The 17,907-nt window shown below is 39.3% G+C and overlaps 1 protein-coding gene across 3 annotated transcripts in view; it reads left to right on the top strand.

The window, feature by feature from the left end:
• Positions 1-17,907, top strand: part of LOC123673800 (dynein axonemal heavy chain 8-like) — an 80,857-nt gene that overhangs the window by 35,934 nt on the left and 27,016 nt on the right. For all 3 annotated transcript variants that reach the window (XM_045608481.1, XM_045608482.1, XM_045608483.1), the window contains exons 32-41: positions 311-459; positions 1,273-1,409; positions 1,799-2,045; positions 3,597-3,709; positions 3,780-4,006; positions 4,209-4,306; positions 4,414-4,532; positions 12,098-12,513; positions 15,537-15,884; positions 17,743-17,861. In XM_045608481.1, coding sequence (XP_045464437.1) covers positions 311-459; positions 1,273-1,409; positions 1,799-2,045; positions 3,597-3,709; positions 3,780-4,006; positions 4,209-4,306; positions 4,414-4,532; positions 12,098-12,513; positions 15,537-15,884; positions 17,743-17,861 — 1,973 coding nt within the window. The remainder of the gene's footprint in view (positions 1-310; positions 460-1,272; positions 1,410-1,798; positions 2,046-3,596; positions 3,710-3,779; positions 4,007-4,208; positions 4,307-4,413; positions 4,533-12,097; positions 12,514-15,536; positions 15,885-17,742; positions 17,862-17,907) is intronic.

Here is a 17,907-nt window from a genome sequence, read left to right as displayed (position 1 = left end):
ATATAGGATCTTTTTATTTTTCCTGTAGTGAGAAATCAAAACAAAATTTGGTAGAATTCGCAATTGTTGAAAGGTTCGGTTGCTATGGAAATGTATTTTTCCATAATAATTAAAGTTATAGAACTTACAAAAGTTTAATTCCCATTGAGAATAATCATTTTGGTACCTAGACAGGTAAATTCTTTATTTGCTGCCTAGGCATTAAATTTCAAGGTTTTCTTCATTATTTCATTCGAATTATGCGATGAACAATCGATTTTTTGAAATTTTTTTTTCAAATATTACAACACTAGTACCTATTGATTCGCAGGGATCAATATGGGAGGAGCTCCTGCTGGACCTGCAGGTACTGGAAAGACAGAGACGGTTAAGGATATGGGAAGAGCCCTTGGGAAATTTGTCGTCGTCTTCAACTGTTCCGATCAGATGGATTTCAAAGGCCTTGGTAGGATCTTTAAGGCAGGTTTTTATCCTAACTATAGCCCTAATATAAAATGGACTTTGATTATGATAATAAAAGCAGACGACACTTTTAGCAATCATTTATTGGGACCTGATTAACCATTCTTATCGATTTCATCCACTTAAAATGCAGCCGAGGTTTGGTAAATTACACTTTTTCTTCTTATTAAGATTAAAATTTAATCAAGAATGTTCCATTTCACAGTGACCTAATGGTCTATTGTGCCCCCATCAGAGCTATTCTCTCCATAACGCCTTCCAGTTCCACAGTTCTAATGAACTCCGGTATCTGGGATGGCTTCAAGAAGGCTAATTCCTCACTTCTTCAAGTATCTTGTGATGTGAGGCATTACGTCACCAGGTGATCCGGAGTTTCTTCCTCCTCCTTACAAAATCTGCACTCGTCATTTTCTGCTAGACCCATTCTCATGAGGTCTTTTCTAAGGCGACAATGCCCTGTGAGGAATCTAGTGAGGAGGTTTAGTGTATTTTTGCTAAGATCCAGATACTTCTTGGATGTCGCAGTGTCATAGTTTCGAAGAAACTTTTTGGAATGATCCAAACCAGGAAGATTCCGCCAGAGTGTTTTTCTTTCAGTTTTTTCCTTCTCCTGTAACTCTGTCTTGTAGGTACATTTGTCTATGCCACAGAAAGGTTCCGGGCCGATGAAAGGAGTTTGTGCTCCTTTTTTAAGCAAGTATGTTGGCTTCTTCTTTCTTCATTTTAGTAACTTATTTAAAAAATATTACCTGTGAAAAGGTGTGAGTGATGTGGTATGTTGGTTTTTTATTGTCGAATTTTATTTTACAGGGTCTCGCACAATCTGGAACTTGGGGCTGTTTCGACGAATTCAACAGAATCGAATTACCTGTGCTCTCAGTGGCGGCTCAACAAATATACATCGTACTGCAAGCAAGAAAAGAGCGGAAAGCTGTGTTTATCTTCATGTGAGAATGAAGGATCATTTGGATGGAAAGTTTTCTATCTAGAATTTAGAAAAGCTTCCAATCGTAGATGGCGATCGCCTTGTCATTGAAAATCGAACGTCTCTTTATGAACAAAACTTAATATCAATAATTATTGCTTACCCATTTCTTTGCAATCTTTCTTTCGCCGCGAATGGAGTCTTAGATGTAGAGCTTTCATAAAACAAAAAGTACTCAGAGCACTCATGTGCTCCTAAGAACTGTGCTAACCACTCCTACTACTGCTAACCAGTACTTAGTGCTTCGGGCATTTTTTGGAAATATTTAAATCTTAGTAACCCTCAAAACTGAATGACTCTCAAATACCTATAGTGGTACTATATCAATATCTAACAATTGGCATATTTTAGGGATGGCGACAATGTATCAATGAACATCGAATTTGGAATTTTTCTGACGATGAATCCAGGTTATGCTGGGCGACAGGAATTGCCGGAAAATCTGAAAATCATGTTTCGCACCGTTGCCATGATGGTTCCTGATAGACAGATAATCATACGTGTGAAATTGGCTTCATGCGGTTTCAGAGATAACATTACTCTGTCTGGAAAGTTCTTCACTCTGTACCAGCTTTGTGAGGAACAGTTGTCTAAGCAAGTACGTCTATTTCAATAAGATGAAAGATATTTACAGTTTATTCTATTAGACAGAGGAACTTCTCACTCTTCTCAATTTTTATCGAGTAATATTTCTTGATGACAGCCCTTCAAAAGTACGATTTTTGAGATAGATTTAATTCCTTCTCTTCCGAGAAGCAAAAATTATGAGATTTGGCATGACTACATTATTTGAAATCTCTAACTACCACTGTGAACATATTATGAAAATTTCAATTTAATGCATGGCAAACATTTACCCAGCTGCCCCCTCTTCCTAAAGTTCTTCGAAAGTTACCAGGAATTGGTGATCAGGAAAAACAAGTGACATTTATGAAATGGTACGCTCCCAGTTGGCAAAGTTAGCATGGACACGAGTACTGATAGAATTGAGAGGTTTTGGAGAATCACTAAACATGTTCCAGTTCAACAACATCTCAGGGATCTCCAAGAATTACATACTCTCGTCTATTATGATCTAACGTAGAGTAGACAGCGATTTTGGTTTCGAATAAGATCCAATCAGTTTTATATACTGCGAGAAAAAATTTGTGGGGAATACTAATTGATTTTATACAGTTTAGGTTTCTATAAGTAAACTTTAAGAGGAGGGGACTAGTAGTTACGAGGTTTCACTGAATCGAGGTCGTTAAGGGATCTGTTAACCTACTGGGAACTGCGACCAAGTTGATATTTTATTCTTAACCCTACCTATTCATACAAACCCAGGGAGGCCGTCGATACTGTTAACGAAACCGATGGCATCCTTAGGAGCCTAGGCTATTACTTCGTGAGCATTCAGAACTGACTTTCCCATGTGAGTGGTTCTTAAACCAGTCAACCCCAGGCATTGGCACACTATGCGTTCAGCTGTTTCTACCTCCTTTCCACAGAGTCTACAGATCTCATCTGCTGACGTATCCATGCGGTACAAAAGGTATTTGCACCAACAGTGTCCTGTCTGTAGTTCCACCATCACCTGGAGGTCAGCTCGTGGTAGCTTCAGGAGCTTTCTGGTATAGGTCAGTGAAAGCACCACAAATTTTTTTGCTTGAATAAGACCCGGGTATTTCTCCAGAGGATTTTCCTATTGCATCTCTCCGTTCTCTTCTACTGGTATTTTTTCCAAGACCACTGAAGGGCTCAGGACCAACAGGTGTCAACCTTGATGCCCTTTTAGCAGGTTCATCGGCTTTCTCATTTCTTTCAATACCACAATGCCCACAATGCTTTATGGTATTACGCCAATCTCATGTCAGTAAAGACCTCTGGATATATGATTCCAGGACCTCAGCTTGACCTGGCTGTCTATAGTGATGTAAATATGAACCCCTTTGGGGTTTCTTATGAGACACTTTTGAGCGTAGACAGTATAGACAGCTAGATTTGCAGGCTACACTTCCCAGGGATGTAGAGACCCTCGTTTTAGGCCCATATACCCCAATACCTGTGCGTTTTTCTGATTTTGATCCATCGGTATACCATATGGAGGACGTTATTTTCCAAGCAATTTATTATAAAAATGATATCATCAACGTTGTTTTTTTTTCAGGTACATTATGATTTCGGACTGAGGAATATCTTATCGGTATTAAGAACCTTAGGCGCTCAGAGGAGAAGCAATCCTTACGATACTGAAGAGACGATCGTCATGAGAGTGCTCAGGTGAATGAACATAAAACTGAAATATTTCTCTCGTTGTATCAAGGATTTGTAAAATATCAAACTTTTTCAGGGATATGAATCTAAGTAAGCTCGTAGATGAAGATGAAGCTCTCTTCTTGTCTCTCATTGATGATACCTTTCCTGGTATAAAATTGACGACATTCTCGTGGAAAGATCTCCAGAAAGCTTTAACAAAGAATATCGCTTCTATGAGACTAGTAAATCATCCTGGTTGGAATCTGAAGATAATACAGTTATATGAGACATCCCTTGTCAGACATGGTCTTATGGTTTTAGGTCAGTATAATTCAATATGATAATTTCAATGTATTGATATCAATGTTCTACATCAATAGCGCCAACAGCTTCAATGATAAATAATTAATCACTGCTCATATGAATAGAATTTCAAACCGTTTCCTTAATTTCATCTAATTTTATGAAATATGATAATTATCAATCAATTGATGGTTCAATATCCAATTATTTTTCTTTGCAGGTCCTACTGGAGCAGGAAAAACGAAATGTATGCTTTGTTTGATGAGAGCAATGACAGACATGGGACAACCACATAAAGAAATGAGGATGAACCCAAAGGTAAAAATATTTCATCAATTTCACTGAATGCATGTTCATTCCAAACTTCCCAAGAGAACAGAGGCTAAGAAAATATGACATTTTATGCATGTATTGCAAATTTTCAGGCAATTACAGCTCCACAAATGTTTGGTCGGCTGGACGTGGCCACCAATGACTGGACTGATGGTATTTTCTCAACTTTGTGGAGGAGATCTTTGAAATTGAAGAAAACTGATTTCTGCTGGTGAGATGAATTTTTATCTTTTGATATACCTAGAATATAATAGTACTATATATATAATATATAGTAGAATATAATAGTACTGTATACATATACAGGGTGAGTCTTTGACTTGTACATATATTTTAACCCAAGATTCCTGAGGTCAAAAGAAACACTCTTTTCCTTTACCATTTTTTCCGATTCGGCTCGGTTAAAAAGATACAGGCTGTTGAAAATCGTTAAAAATTGTTATTTTCGGCTATATCTCGTAAATGGTTGTATTGAAGGAAATTATTTTTGAAATTTAGCTTTTTTTTGATGTGATACATCTTCTCCGAACACAAGATTCCATACACATTCTTCTGTTTCTTTATTATGAACATTACAACCCATAAAAATTCGAAAAACCAACTCTTAAGAGTAATTTGAACGTTCATTGAAGAATATTTGGCTAATTTGAAAAATAAAAGTATTCTTCATATTTTCTCGTACAAATAACTTGAATAACTTGATCTTAAAAAAAAAATTATCTGTAAAATTCAAAAAATTGGGTACTTTGGCTGAATGCAACTCTGTTCTGTTGTGGAAAAAAAACTACAGAAATGAATATTTACTATGATGTCATGTCTCAGATTTTAGAATTGAAGTACTAGCCAACTTAGTTTGAAAATGAAGTTATTTGAATAAGCTCACCTCAACTCCTCGATTTGATTACAAATTACTGAGCTTTGGCACAGCTTTGATAATAAGAAGACACTTCACTAAAATCAACATTCTTTTTGAAAAATCCAGATTATTCATAAAGCCCATGTTTAAAAAAGTTTTCACAAAATAGTCCCATTATAATGACAACAATTAATATCCCACTAAAGACTGCTGCTATCGAACAATACTGTATTCTTTTTCGGGCCATTCAAACTCACATCGAAACATACCACTAGGACTAGGTACATACTAGACAAATTTTCATGTGATTGAGATTGAATACTTTTATTTTTTTGCTATTCCATAAATCCATCCTTAGAGCATATGATTGACATACTTCCAAGAGGGCCATAATTGTTTTAATGTGAAAACAAATTAGGTGAGTTGAAAGAAACAGGATATTCTATTGTGGATATTTATATTGAATACTTCTCATTTATTTTTAATGCCAAAATCAAGATGAATTAAGTAGTAAAGTTGGCTATAATGTAGGTACACATTAAGAACAAATTTGATAACAAGTTGAGTCTTAACATTTTCCATTGATTAGAATATTTTACATATTTCCATACTGATGGCTTCAAAAATATTGATGCATTTCAATATTTTTATGATATAGTTGGAACAAATCAAATGCTTCATTTCATAACAAATATCTTATAACAATAACAGTGTGAACTGTGAACTGTAAATAAAAATTTTAGGTTAGAACATAGATTATTCGAACCGAACTGCTGTGTTTATATTTGGTATCACTCGAAATTTGAAATTCAAACTTAAAATCACAGACTACTATAGTCTGTGTTAGAACTTTCACAGATGAATATTATTTATTTGAGATTTTAAGGTTAAATGGCAATTCTTGTACGAAATGAAATAAACAACGATATCATATAAATGAAATATAATGAATGAATGGATATGAATATGAGAGCTAATATGGGTGGTAGCGAGCTCAATTCGTTATAATTATCGAAAATGAAATAGAAAATCAAGAAAAGAATATTTAATCTTTAGCGTCAACGAAATTGGAATAACTTATTTATTTTATTATGAACAGTACTCTGTTCAACAAATGGAATGTTAAACGTCAGTTTATGATGGTTTTTCTAATTTAGTAGCTTATTTCCAAGGTTCAAAAGGTATATCTTATGCTTGAGAAAACTTCTGTGTTCCGGTTTTCAGGGGTGAATTAGCTCATTTTGAAAATTTAAAATGGCTATATTTTTTTAACAGGGCCGAATCTGAAAAATTGGTAAATGAAAAAAGTGTTTCTTTTGACCTCAAAAACCTTCGGTTAAAATATATGTACAAGTCAAAGACTCACCCTGTATACTATACAGTTCCTGAATGTGATTCATTTAGCTTTTTCAATATCTACTATTCCCATCCGAATATCTCAATAGTTTTCTTAAAGAAAAATCGAAAGCGCGTTATTCCCATAGCCATATTAAGCTATTTCTATACTATTCTCATCCGAATAACTCCATATTTCTATTGAAAAAAATTGAAAACGCGTTAGTCCCATAGCCAATTCGTATGTTTTGCCATTAATAACTCCATCCTTCACGACACCTCCCCCTCTATGATAGTCTGCAAAGCGATGCGAGTAGAAGCCACGTGAGGGCCAGTCCATGTTATTTTATTATGACTATGCTCTGGAGTCTAGATGGAGGCGGCTCCAGCCTCGGTGCCTGATCCTACGGATCTGAGGCAGCGACGTCGTGGGTCTGCTCCGTCGCTATGACAACCAGGTGAACGCTAGACGTCGGCGCTCGCTACCCTTTGTATATCCGACATGAAATGTCTCAATTTCAATGGTTAGACGAAAATTGCGATGACTCCAACAGTTATCCAAATTCCCACGACCCCATGCGACAAACTGAACATCACCAGATCAGACGTCAATCAGGAAAAGTCCGAATCTGAGTTTCGCGCCTACCAGATCCTCATGAATTGTACGAAAAAATATTTCCTTATTTTTTTTATTGTTGACATGTCGAGCTGATATTGATGAGAGAAAATTGTACGTATCAGAGGCGACATAATTTTTGGGGAAATATTTCCAATGCATAAACATTTTTTGTTATCTACGATGGGTTTTTTATCAGGGCGCCTAACCTAACATTCGGAAATATTCTGAGCTTTTGTCAATCTCATCAATGACAAACACCATCGTCTCCAATCTTTGCATGCCCTATTTCTCTTCAACTGCAGCTCAAGATACTTTAGAGCCACCGTTTGTCTGTTCTTGCTCAGAGAATATTTACCTAAAAATAATATCACCTCTTATCCGGATCTATTTTCTTCTCATCGGTATCTTCTTGATATGTCAACAAAAAAAAAGAAAATAAAGAAATGTTTTCTCGTCCAATTCATGATGATCTAGTTGGCGCGAAACTCATTTTCGTACTTTTCCTGATTGACGTCTGATCTGGTGATGCTTGTTAAAAGCGTGAGGTGGTGAAAATTTTGAAAACGGTTGCGGTCATCGCGATTGTTCGTCTAACGACTGAAATTTCTCCGTCCTATGTAGGATATATAAAGGGTAGCGCGGACCTGCGTGTAACTTTCGACTGGTTGTCATAGCGCTCTCTGAGATCTGGAGGATCGGACAATGAGCCTGGGAGCCAAACTACACTGCGCAAAAGAATTAACGCACATTATGGAAATCTCAAATTTATTCTATAACTGAAGGTGTTCTCAATGATAATTATTTTTATCAGAATCATGCATGCATATGTTATCCACTTTCAATGTTTTTCTTCATTACAGATGTTTTTTCCCAGCAGGAATAAAAAAGATGAGATTATCAGATTTTGAATGTATTGGCTCCTTTCTGAAATCAGTTGTTCTCGATCAATTCTAGTGATTAATAGTTTTTCTTTCGTTTGATTTTCTACACTCGATCGCTATGCAACGCGAAACACGCAATTTGACCCAAGAGGAATGTGCCCAAGCGGTAGTTTTGCGAGAAGAAGGGTGGACATACACAAGAATTGCAGAAAGGTTTGGAGTTTCCCATACAAGTGTGTCCAGAATGTTGCAGCGATTCAGGGAGACAGGTATGAATGTCCGAAGACCAGGACAGGGTAGACCACGGGTAACAACTGCCATTCAAGAACGTTACTTGAGAGTTTCTTCGTTGAGACAACGGTTTGCAACCGCTCGCCTCCTTCAAAATCAGCTTGAGCAAACTCATGGGGTGCAAATTAGCACTCACACAATAAGAAATCGCCTCAGAGAATATGATTTAAGGCCTCGTGTCGCGGCAAAAGGCCCAGCTCTTACCCCAGCCCATCGAAGGGCGCGTTTGGATTTTGCGAGAGAGCATATCCATTGGGAAGAGGCTGATTGGGAAAAAGTGCACTGAGCATATTATTTATGTGGACGTCTATATACAAGGGAACGTCGATCACAATGGTAGAGGCAGAATCTAGACTCATTTGTGAAGAGAACTCTTTCCCAATCAGCCTCCTACCAATGGATATGCTCTCCCGCAAAATCCAAACGCGCCCTTCGATGAGCTGGGGTAAGAGCTGGGCCGCTTGCCGCGACACGAGGCCTTAAATCATATTCTCTGAGACGATTTCTTATTGTGTGAGTGCTAATTTGCACCCCATGAGTTTGCTCAAGCTGATTTTGAAGGAGGCGAGCGGTTGCAAACCGTTGTCTCAACGAAGAAACTCTCAAGTAACGTTCTTGAATGGCAGTTGTTACCTGTGGTCTACCCTGTCCTGGTCTTCGGACATTCATACCTGTCTCCCTGAATCGCTGCAACATTCTGGACACACTTGTATGGGAAACTCCAAACCTTTCTGCAATTCTTGTGTATGTCCACCCTTCTTCTCGCAAAACTACCGCTTGGGCACATTCCTCTTGGGTCAAATTGCGTGTTTCGCGTTGCATAGCGATCGAGTGTAGAAAATCAAACGAAAGAAAAACTATTGATCACTAGAATTGATCGAGAACAACTGATTTCAGAAAGGAGCCAATACATTCAAAATCTGATAATCACTCTTTTTTTATTCCTGCTGTGAAAAAAAAAACATCTGTATTGAAGAAAAACGTTGAAAGTGGATAACATATGCATGCATAATTCTGATAAAAATAATTATCATTGAGAACACCTTCAGTTGTTCAGTTGAGATTTCCATAATGTGCGTTAATTCTTTTGCGCAGTGTATAATGAATCGATAAGTTGAAACTCGGTGCAGTCAGATTTCATGCAAAATTTATTGTTTTGGGTTGAAAAAATTATAAACTTATGGATTCACCCCTACTTAACTCTTAGTATTGATACTCAAAAAGATTAGAATATATTTCTGAAGCAGAAAGATACCACCGAATTGTCATTTGGAATAATAGCATCTGCAAAAAAAATATCGATTTCAAATTGCTAAATAATTGGTGGTAACCACGATTTTTTTAACCATTCAGTTTTTGAAGGTGTTGAAACTTTCAATATACAAAATTGTTATATTGCATTCTTCAGCTGAAGATCCTTTCCTCATAAAGGATTTTGCCTTCAATGGAATTTTCTGCCAAACCAGGAATATCGTTGGAATATTCAATGAATTATCATCATGGTTTCAAGTTAATACTGGAAAAGACTAAAATGGTTCAATTCCGATTGGCTTAGTAATTGTTGAAGCCTGGTACCTCGGGCTTCAGGGTTAGACCCTTCTGCTCAAAATTCTTTGTTCTTGATACACTCATCTTCTTCGAAAATACCTAAACTCCCAAATTGCCCAGTTGTTATCTTAGAAGTCCATGCTTTTCTAATGATTTCGCGGAAGTAAGACATTTCCCTTAGTGGAATGAAGAAAAACAATTCTAACTGAGCAAGAGGAAACCAAAAAGTAAGATTTCATAACCTATCCTCAAATCAATACCTCTCTTCTTCTTTATGGAGCACTACACAAGCATTGACAATGTTACTTGCTGTCTCCGATGTATAATGAAAAACCCTATGCTTGAGTAGACAGCTCCAGAATCCCATCACATCTTCAAGCTTCGGATTTCTTTCTGTTTTTTGTTTTATAAATATTTTGGAGTTCCTTCTACTGGTTCATTTTCCAGAGGTGTCATCATCCATGTTCTTTGAGGATATCCAAAAACTCCAACACTCAAATCATTGAATGGTTCTCCTCGCTGACCATATCTCCGCTGATCTATTTGTTCAACATCATCGAATCGATCCATTAATAACAATAGTACTATTTCGTCTTACATTAACTCAGAGCAATAAATATGACTTAAGAATATATCTCTATGGCATTCAGATTGTCAAAGAATCAAAACGAATGCCAAAAAGCGCTCGCAGTAAGCATTCGCACCGAAAACGTGTACGTTTGAAAGTTCACGAGTCAAGAATACCAAAACGTGTGACATTCGAAAAGTACGAATCACTTGTCGAGTATAGGGTCCCTGATCTTTTTCTCTTGTACGGTAAAAGGTAATTTCGGTTCCTTGTTCCAATACATTGACTGTCATTGTACCTACATTAATGAAAATATATAGGTAATAATTTTAGAACTCTCATAAACGAATATATTGAATGAAAACCTTATTGATAGATAAGTTAATGTATCTAAAAAAGTAGAGCTGATAGAGAAAAACGGATTGCATGTACAGATTTACCGTTCCGAATATAGTCAAAATCGGTTCTAAAATCCCAGGCACCGAAAAAAAAAATTTTTTTGTTGCCCTGTGAATTTGCAATACATATACTGTAGAGTGTAGAGCATCACCGAACGAACAAGCATGACATGCATGTATTTATGGCTGCTCGAAGCAATAAGAATTTCCCTTAATGGAAAACTCCTTCCTGGAAACTGGGTTGGACATATGAGGATACTGAATCAACTAGATTCAAACCTCCTCGCAAAACCATCAGATATTATGCCAACCACCTACGATTTTGAAACGCCCTTTGAAACGGTTATAAATAACCGTCCTAGTGCAATAAGTCTCGTAAATCGTCTGGACAAAAAGTCATCCATATGGTTCACAGATGGACCAAAACAGAGAAGGGCACCGGCATTGGGATATATGGACCCAAACTGAGAATCTCTAAACCCCTGGGGAATTAGCCCTCGATTCTGCAGACCGAGATAATGGCTGTTTATGTATGCGCCCAGGAGTGTCTCAAAATGAACCTCAAGGGGGTGCATATCTACATCACCACGGACAGCCAAACCACGCTGAGATCCCTGGAATCGTGTTGTCAGGGGTCTTTGCTGACTTGGGAGTGCCGTAACAACATAAAGCAACTGGCCAGAGGAAATAAGGTGACTCTACTGTGGGTACCAGGGCACTGTGGGGTTGAAGGAAATGAAAGAGCGGATGAACTTGCAAAAAGTGCATCAAGGTTAAGACCTGCTGGACCTGAGCCGTTCTGTAGGATAGGAAAAGACCAATACAAAGCAGCGGTCCAGCTATGGGAGTTGAACAATAGGACAATCCACTGGACTAACACTCCTAGACTTGCTCAGGCAAAGAAATTCGTGACGATTTCACCTACCTACCCCTAAAAGCTCCTGAAGCTGTCGCGAGCCGAGCTTCGCGTGATGGTGGGACTGCTGACGGGGCACTGTCGGTACAAACATCATTTGTACCGTTATGCAAGTGTCCGGAGCTGGCTGGACTAAGAGCTATTCACATGGGTAAGCCGGTCCTGGATACCAGAGAAGTAACGGCCAAGGTCCCTAAGGAGGTTGTCAATTTTATTAACGTCGTTGACGACCTCCTCAGCTCATATTACCTGCATGAATTTTCGCATAGGATATTTCCTCCGTAAACTAGAATACTTCAGGTTCTTGTTCGCTTCAATACTACTTTGATCCACTACTACCATTAATTCACCACCACATTTCCAGGCTAGTTCTAGATGGTCCGGTAGATGCCGTCTGGATCGAAAACCTGAATTCCGTCCTCGACGACAACAAGACGCTGACTTTGGCCAACGGCGATCGCATAGTGATGGCCGCCAATTGCAAGCTCGTCTTCGAACCCGACAACGTGGACAACGCGAGCCCAGCCACGGTGTCCCGTATGGGGATGGTGTTCATGAGTGCCTCCGTCCTGCCCTGGTCGCCCATTCTGGAGGCGTGGTTGAAGAACAGGTCGAACCAGGAAGCTGCTGTGTTGAAGAATCTCTTCAATTCCATTTATGCGGATCTGCAGCTCTTCGTTCTGATCAAATTGAAACCGAAGATGTTCTTGAGGGAGGCGATGTATATAAAGCAGTGCTGCGATGTTCTCCAAGGGATTCTGGATGTTGAAGAGGAGAATAGTGAGTATTATTCTTTTTGTCTACCCTTACTCTTTCATTATTATTTTTAGAACTCTTCATCTCTCTGAGTGAATTTGAGAGAGGTCGAATTATTGGTCTACGGGAGGCGGGGTTGTCATTTCGAAAAATCGCTTAACGTATGAACAGAAATCCAACTAATGTTGTGAGATGTTGTCAAGTGTGGTAATGCCCAAAACCGAAGAAGAGTAGGCACCGGACGATGAAGGGGCACAAATCAAGTTCAAGATCGACGTCTAAGACTTATGGCCAAAGGAAAATGATAGAACCCTTCACTGTTAAGTGGATATCAGCTATGTTGAAAGGACGAACCGTTACAGCCTATCTGGGAGAAATCGAAGTGACCGTGCTGACGTGCAGGGGATGCCCTCAGGGAGGGGTTCTATCTATCATGTGAGGAAATGTAGCCTGCTGGAAGCAATAAGAATTTCCCTTAATGGAAAGCTCCTTCCTGGAAACTGGATTGGACATATGAGGATACTGAATCAATTATATTCAAACCTCTTGGCAGAACCATCGGATGTTATGCCAACCACCTACGAATTTGAAACGCCCTTTGAAACGGTTATAAATGACCCTCCTAGTGCAATAAGACTCGTAAATCGTCTGGACAGAAAGTCATCCATATGGTTCACAGATGGATCAAAATCAGAGAAGGGCACCGGCATTGGAATATATGGACCTAAACTGAGGATCTCTAAAGCCCTGGGACGTGAGCCCTCGATTCTACAGACCGAGATAATGGCTGTTAATGCATGTGCTCAGAAGTGTCTCAAAATGTACCTCAAGGGGGCGCATATCTACATCACCATGGACAGCCAAACCATGCTGAGATCCCTGGAATCGTGTTGCCAGGGGTCTCTGCTGACTTGGGAGTGCCGTAACACCATAAAACAACTGTCCAGAGGAAATAAGGTGACTCTACTATAGGGCACTGTAGGGTTGAAGCAAATGAAAAAGCTGATGAACTTGCAAAAAGTGCATCAAGGTTAACCTGCTGGACCTGAGCCTTTCTGTGGGCTAGGAAAAGACCAATATAAAGCTGCGGTCCAGCTATGGGAGTTGAACAACAGGATAATCCACTGGAATTACATTCCTAGACTTGTTCAGGCAAAGAAATTCATGACGATTTCACCTACCTACGCCAAAAATCTCTTGAAGATGTCACGAGCCGAGCTTCGGGTGATGGTGAGACTGCTGACGAGACACTGTCGGTGCAAACATCATTTGTACCGTATGAGAAAGTCAGCAGATGAGATTTGCAGACTCTGTGGATCGGAAGCAGAAACAGCCGAACACATGGTATGCAAATGTCCGGTGCTGGCTGGCCTATTATTATTATTATTTGAACTGGGGTCGTTTTGCTTCGGTGAGCCTTCCGGGAACTGCGACCATGCAGATCTTTTGTTCACTACCCTACTCATTCATAGAAACCCAGGGAGGTCGTCAACGACGTTAATAAAATTGACAACCTCCCTAGGGGCCTTGGCCATTACCTCTCTGGTATCCAGGACCGGCTTGCCCATGTGAATGGTTCTTAGGCCAGCCAGCTCTGGACACTTGCATATCAAGTGTTCAGAAGTTTCTACTTCCGATCCACAGAGCCTGCAAATCTCGTCTGCTGACTTACCCATACGGTACAAATGATGTTTGTACCGACAGTGCCCCGTCAGCAGTCCCACCATCACCCGAAGCTCCGCTCGTGACAGCTTCAGGAGTTTTCTGGTGTAAGTAGGTGAAATCTTCACGAATTTCTTTGCCTGAGCAAGTCTAGGAGTGTTAGTCCAGTGGATTGTCCTACTGTTCAACTCCCATAGCTGGACCGCAGCTTTGTATTGGTCTTTTCCTATCCCACAGAAAGGCTCAGGTCCAGCAGGTCTTAGCCTAGATGCACTTTTTGCAAGCTCGTCCGCTCTCTCATTTCCTTCAACACCACAGTGCCCTGGTACCCATAGTAGAGTCACCTTGTTTCCTCTGGCCAGTTGCTTTATGGTGTTACGGCACTCCCAAGTCAGCAGAGACCCCTGACAACACGATTCCAGGGATCTCAGCGTGGCTTGGCTGTCCGTGGTGATGTAGATATGCGCCCCTTGCTGGCTGGCCTAAGAACCATTCACATGGGTAAGCCGGTCCTGGATACCAGAGAGGTAACGGCCAAGGCCCCTAAGGAGGTTGTCAGTTTTATAAACGTCATTGACGACCTCCTTGGGTTTCTATGAATGAGTAGCGTAGAGGACAAAAGATCTGTATTGTCGTAGTTCCCGGAAGGCTTACCGAACCAAAACGACCCCAGTTCAAATAATAATAATAAGACTTATGGCCCCTAGAGACCAATCTTTGGCTGATGGGTGATTAGGAGAACAAGGCCATCCATTAACTATCCGGACGGTTTACCGTCGAAAAAGGTCTTTTGGATTGCATTACTGAATTCAATTCGTAGCTGACTTAATTATGAATTTGTAGCCAATTTCGAGTTAGAACGTCTTTCGAAAAACCTAATTATCTCTGGATCTGGAATTTCGAATTTTGTTCGGTAAAAGCAAATTATTCTCCAAATCGAACAAGCAGTTCCATATTGCTTCATTCATACCTTCAAAAAAACGGCGGTATACTTTTTTCTTCGAAATACTTTAGATGTGACCGAATTGCACACCACTGGTGTTCCCCGAAAATCGAAAATATCTTCATTAAATAGCCCTTAGGGAGCAGAGTAGTCATGCTAAATTTCGTTTGAATTCAAGTTTTTTATGGAAGCTATTGCATAAAAATGATTATTTCTTCTAAACTTCAACATCCTGTATCTCTCTTAGGGATCGAGATAGAGGTATATAATATACATTTTTCCGAATCAGTACAACCCATTAAATATCCCATTAAATGTTTAACGATTGAACTGATACACCCTGTATAGAAGTCATTAATACAGTTTTCTGCTCCATTATTGTAATGATGAATTTGATAAAAAGATTAGAATCACATTCAACAAAAATATTTTATTTTTACAGGAAGCTGGACAGATAAGCAGTTAGAACGCCTCTTCCTCTTCGCTCTAATGTGGTCACTAGGGGCTCTTTTAGAACTCGAAGATAGAATAAAGATGGAATTGTTTGTTACGACACATCCATCGAATTTAGATTGGCCCAAATGCGGAGATAATGAAACGATCTTCGAGTTTTTAGTGAACACTGATACCGGCAGATGGCAGCACTGGTCTGAAAGGGTGGAACCGTTCATTTATCCTTCGGATAGTATTTTAGAATTCACGTCAATACTAGTGCCAAATGTGGACAATGTTCGAACCAATTTCTTGATAAGCACCATTGCTAAACAACGAAAGTCAGTTTTACTAATAGGTATATATCTGAATGAGGAAAATGATATGATGGCATGTAAACAATGTTCGAGCGGTTCCTCGATATGCGGTTGGAACTTTCAACTCCCTCGGTAGCTCAGTTGGTGAGACCACTGGACTGGTGATTCGGAGGCAGGGGGTTCGAGACCCGCTTGAGGAGGTACTTTTTCCGTAATTGATCATTGCCTGCATGCCATCAAATCATCTTCCTTATTATCAATATACAGAAGTTAGAACCATTATTTTCTAATACACTGCGCAAAAAAATTAACGTACATTATGGAAATCTCAAATTTATTCTACAACTGAAGGTGTTCTCAATGATAATTATTTTTATCAGAATTATGCATGCAGATGTCATCCACTTTCAACGTTTTTCTTCAATACAGATGTTTTTTTTCCAGAAGGAATAAAAAAAGAATAGATTATCAGATTTTGACTGTATTGGCTCCATTCTGAAATCAGTTGTTCTCGATCAATTCTAGTGATCAATAGTTTTTCTTTCGTTTGATTTTTCACACTCGGTCGCTATGTAACGCGAAACACGCAATTTGACTCAAGAGGAATGTGCCCAAGCGGTAGTTTTGCGAGAAGAAGGGTGGACATACACAAGAATTGCAGAAAGGTTTGGAGTTTCAATACAAGTGTGTCCAGAATGCTGCAGCAATTCAGGGAGACAGATATGAATGTCCGGGGACCAGGACAGGGTAGACCACGAATAACAACTGCCATTCAAGAACGTTACTTGAGAGTTTCTTCGTTTAGACAACGGTTTGCAACCGCTCGCCTCCTTCAAAATCAGCTTGAGCAAACTCATGGGGTGCAAATTAGCACTCAGACAATAAGAAAGCGCCTCAGAGAATATAATTTAAGGCCTAGTGTCGGGGCAAGAGGCCCAGCTCTTAACCCAGCCCATCGAAGGGTGCGTTTGGATTTTGCGAGAGAGCATATCCATTGGGAAGAGGCTGATTGGGAAAGAGTTCTCTTCACAGATGAGTCTAGATTCTGCCTCTACCATTGTGATCGACGTTTCCTTGTATACAGACGTCCACATGAAAGATATGCTCAGTGCAATTTCCTGAATCCTACTGGTTTCGGGGGAGAATCGATTATGGTATGGGGTGGAATATCTTTGACTGCTCGCACAGACCTAGTGGTCGTTGATAATGGAGCTATGAATGCTGATAGGTATATAAGGAACATTCTTGAAGAGCATGTAGTGCCATTTGCCCCATACATTGGTGAAAATATCATTTTTATGGACGATAATGCCAGACCCCATCGTGCGCGCATCGTACCTTGAAGAGGTTGAAGTCTCTCGAATGAAATGGCCAGCAAGAAGTCCAGATCTCAATTCGGTTGAGCAGGTTTGGGACAACCTCAATAGAAGGCTGATAAATTCAGAAAATCATCCAGCTACTCTTAATGACTTAGGAATCCAACTCAGAGAAATCTGGAAAGGATTAGATCAGAACATTTTAAGATCACTCATTTTGAGTATGAACCGTCGTTGCCGAGCAAGGGGTGGAAATACCAAGTATTAAATCACTTATCAGCATTCCAGTATTTTGAAAATTGTTTATTTCTCTTCTTTCGCATAAGATTCGGTGAAATCCTGAATTTTTCTTCCATTTAATGTGTCTTGTTTCGTTCAAAACCTTCCCGAGAGAACATAAAAAATAAGTTATAAAGTCAATGTAGAGTTAACTTTCATTATAATTGAGATTTTCAGAATGTGCGTTAATTTTTTTGCGCAGTGTATATCTGAATACAGACAATCAAATAAAAACTCAACTGAATGTTCTGATGAGAACAAATTGTTAATTTTTTTCTTGAATTTGATAAATCGAATATTTTAGGTGAACAAGGTACAGCAAAAACGGTAATGATAAAAGGTTATATGTCGACGTTCAACGTGGATTACGCTCTGAGCAAGAGTTTCAATTTTTCTTCAGCAACAACACCCAATATGGTTCAGGTAAACCAAAAGAGAAGACAAAAATTATTTAGTCAAAAGTTCATTT

Source organism: Harmonia axyridis, chromosome 2 (assembly GCF_914767665.1).
Source record: "Harmonia axyridis chromosome 2, icHarAxyr1.1, whole genome shotgun sequence".
NCBI classification, from domain to species: domain Eukaryota; kingdom Metazoa; phylum Arthropoda; class Insecta; order Coleoptera; family Coccinellidae; genus Harmonia; species Harmonia axyridis.
This window is presented reverse-complemented; position numbering and strand designations above follow the sequence as displayed.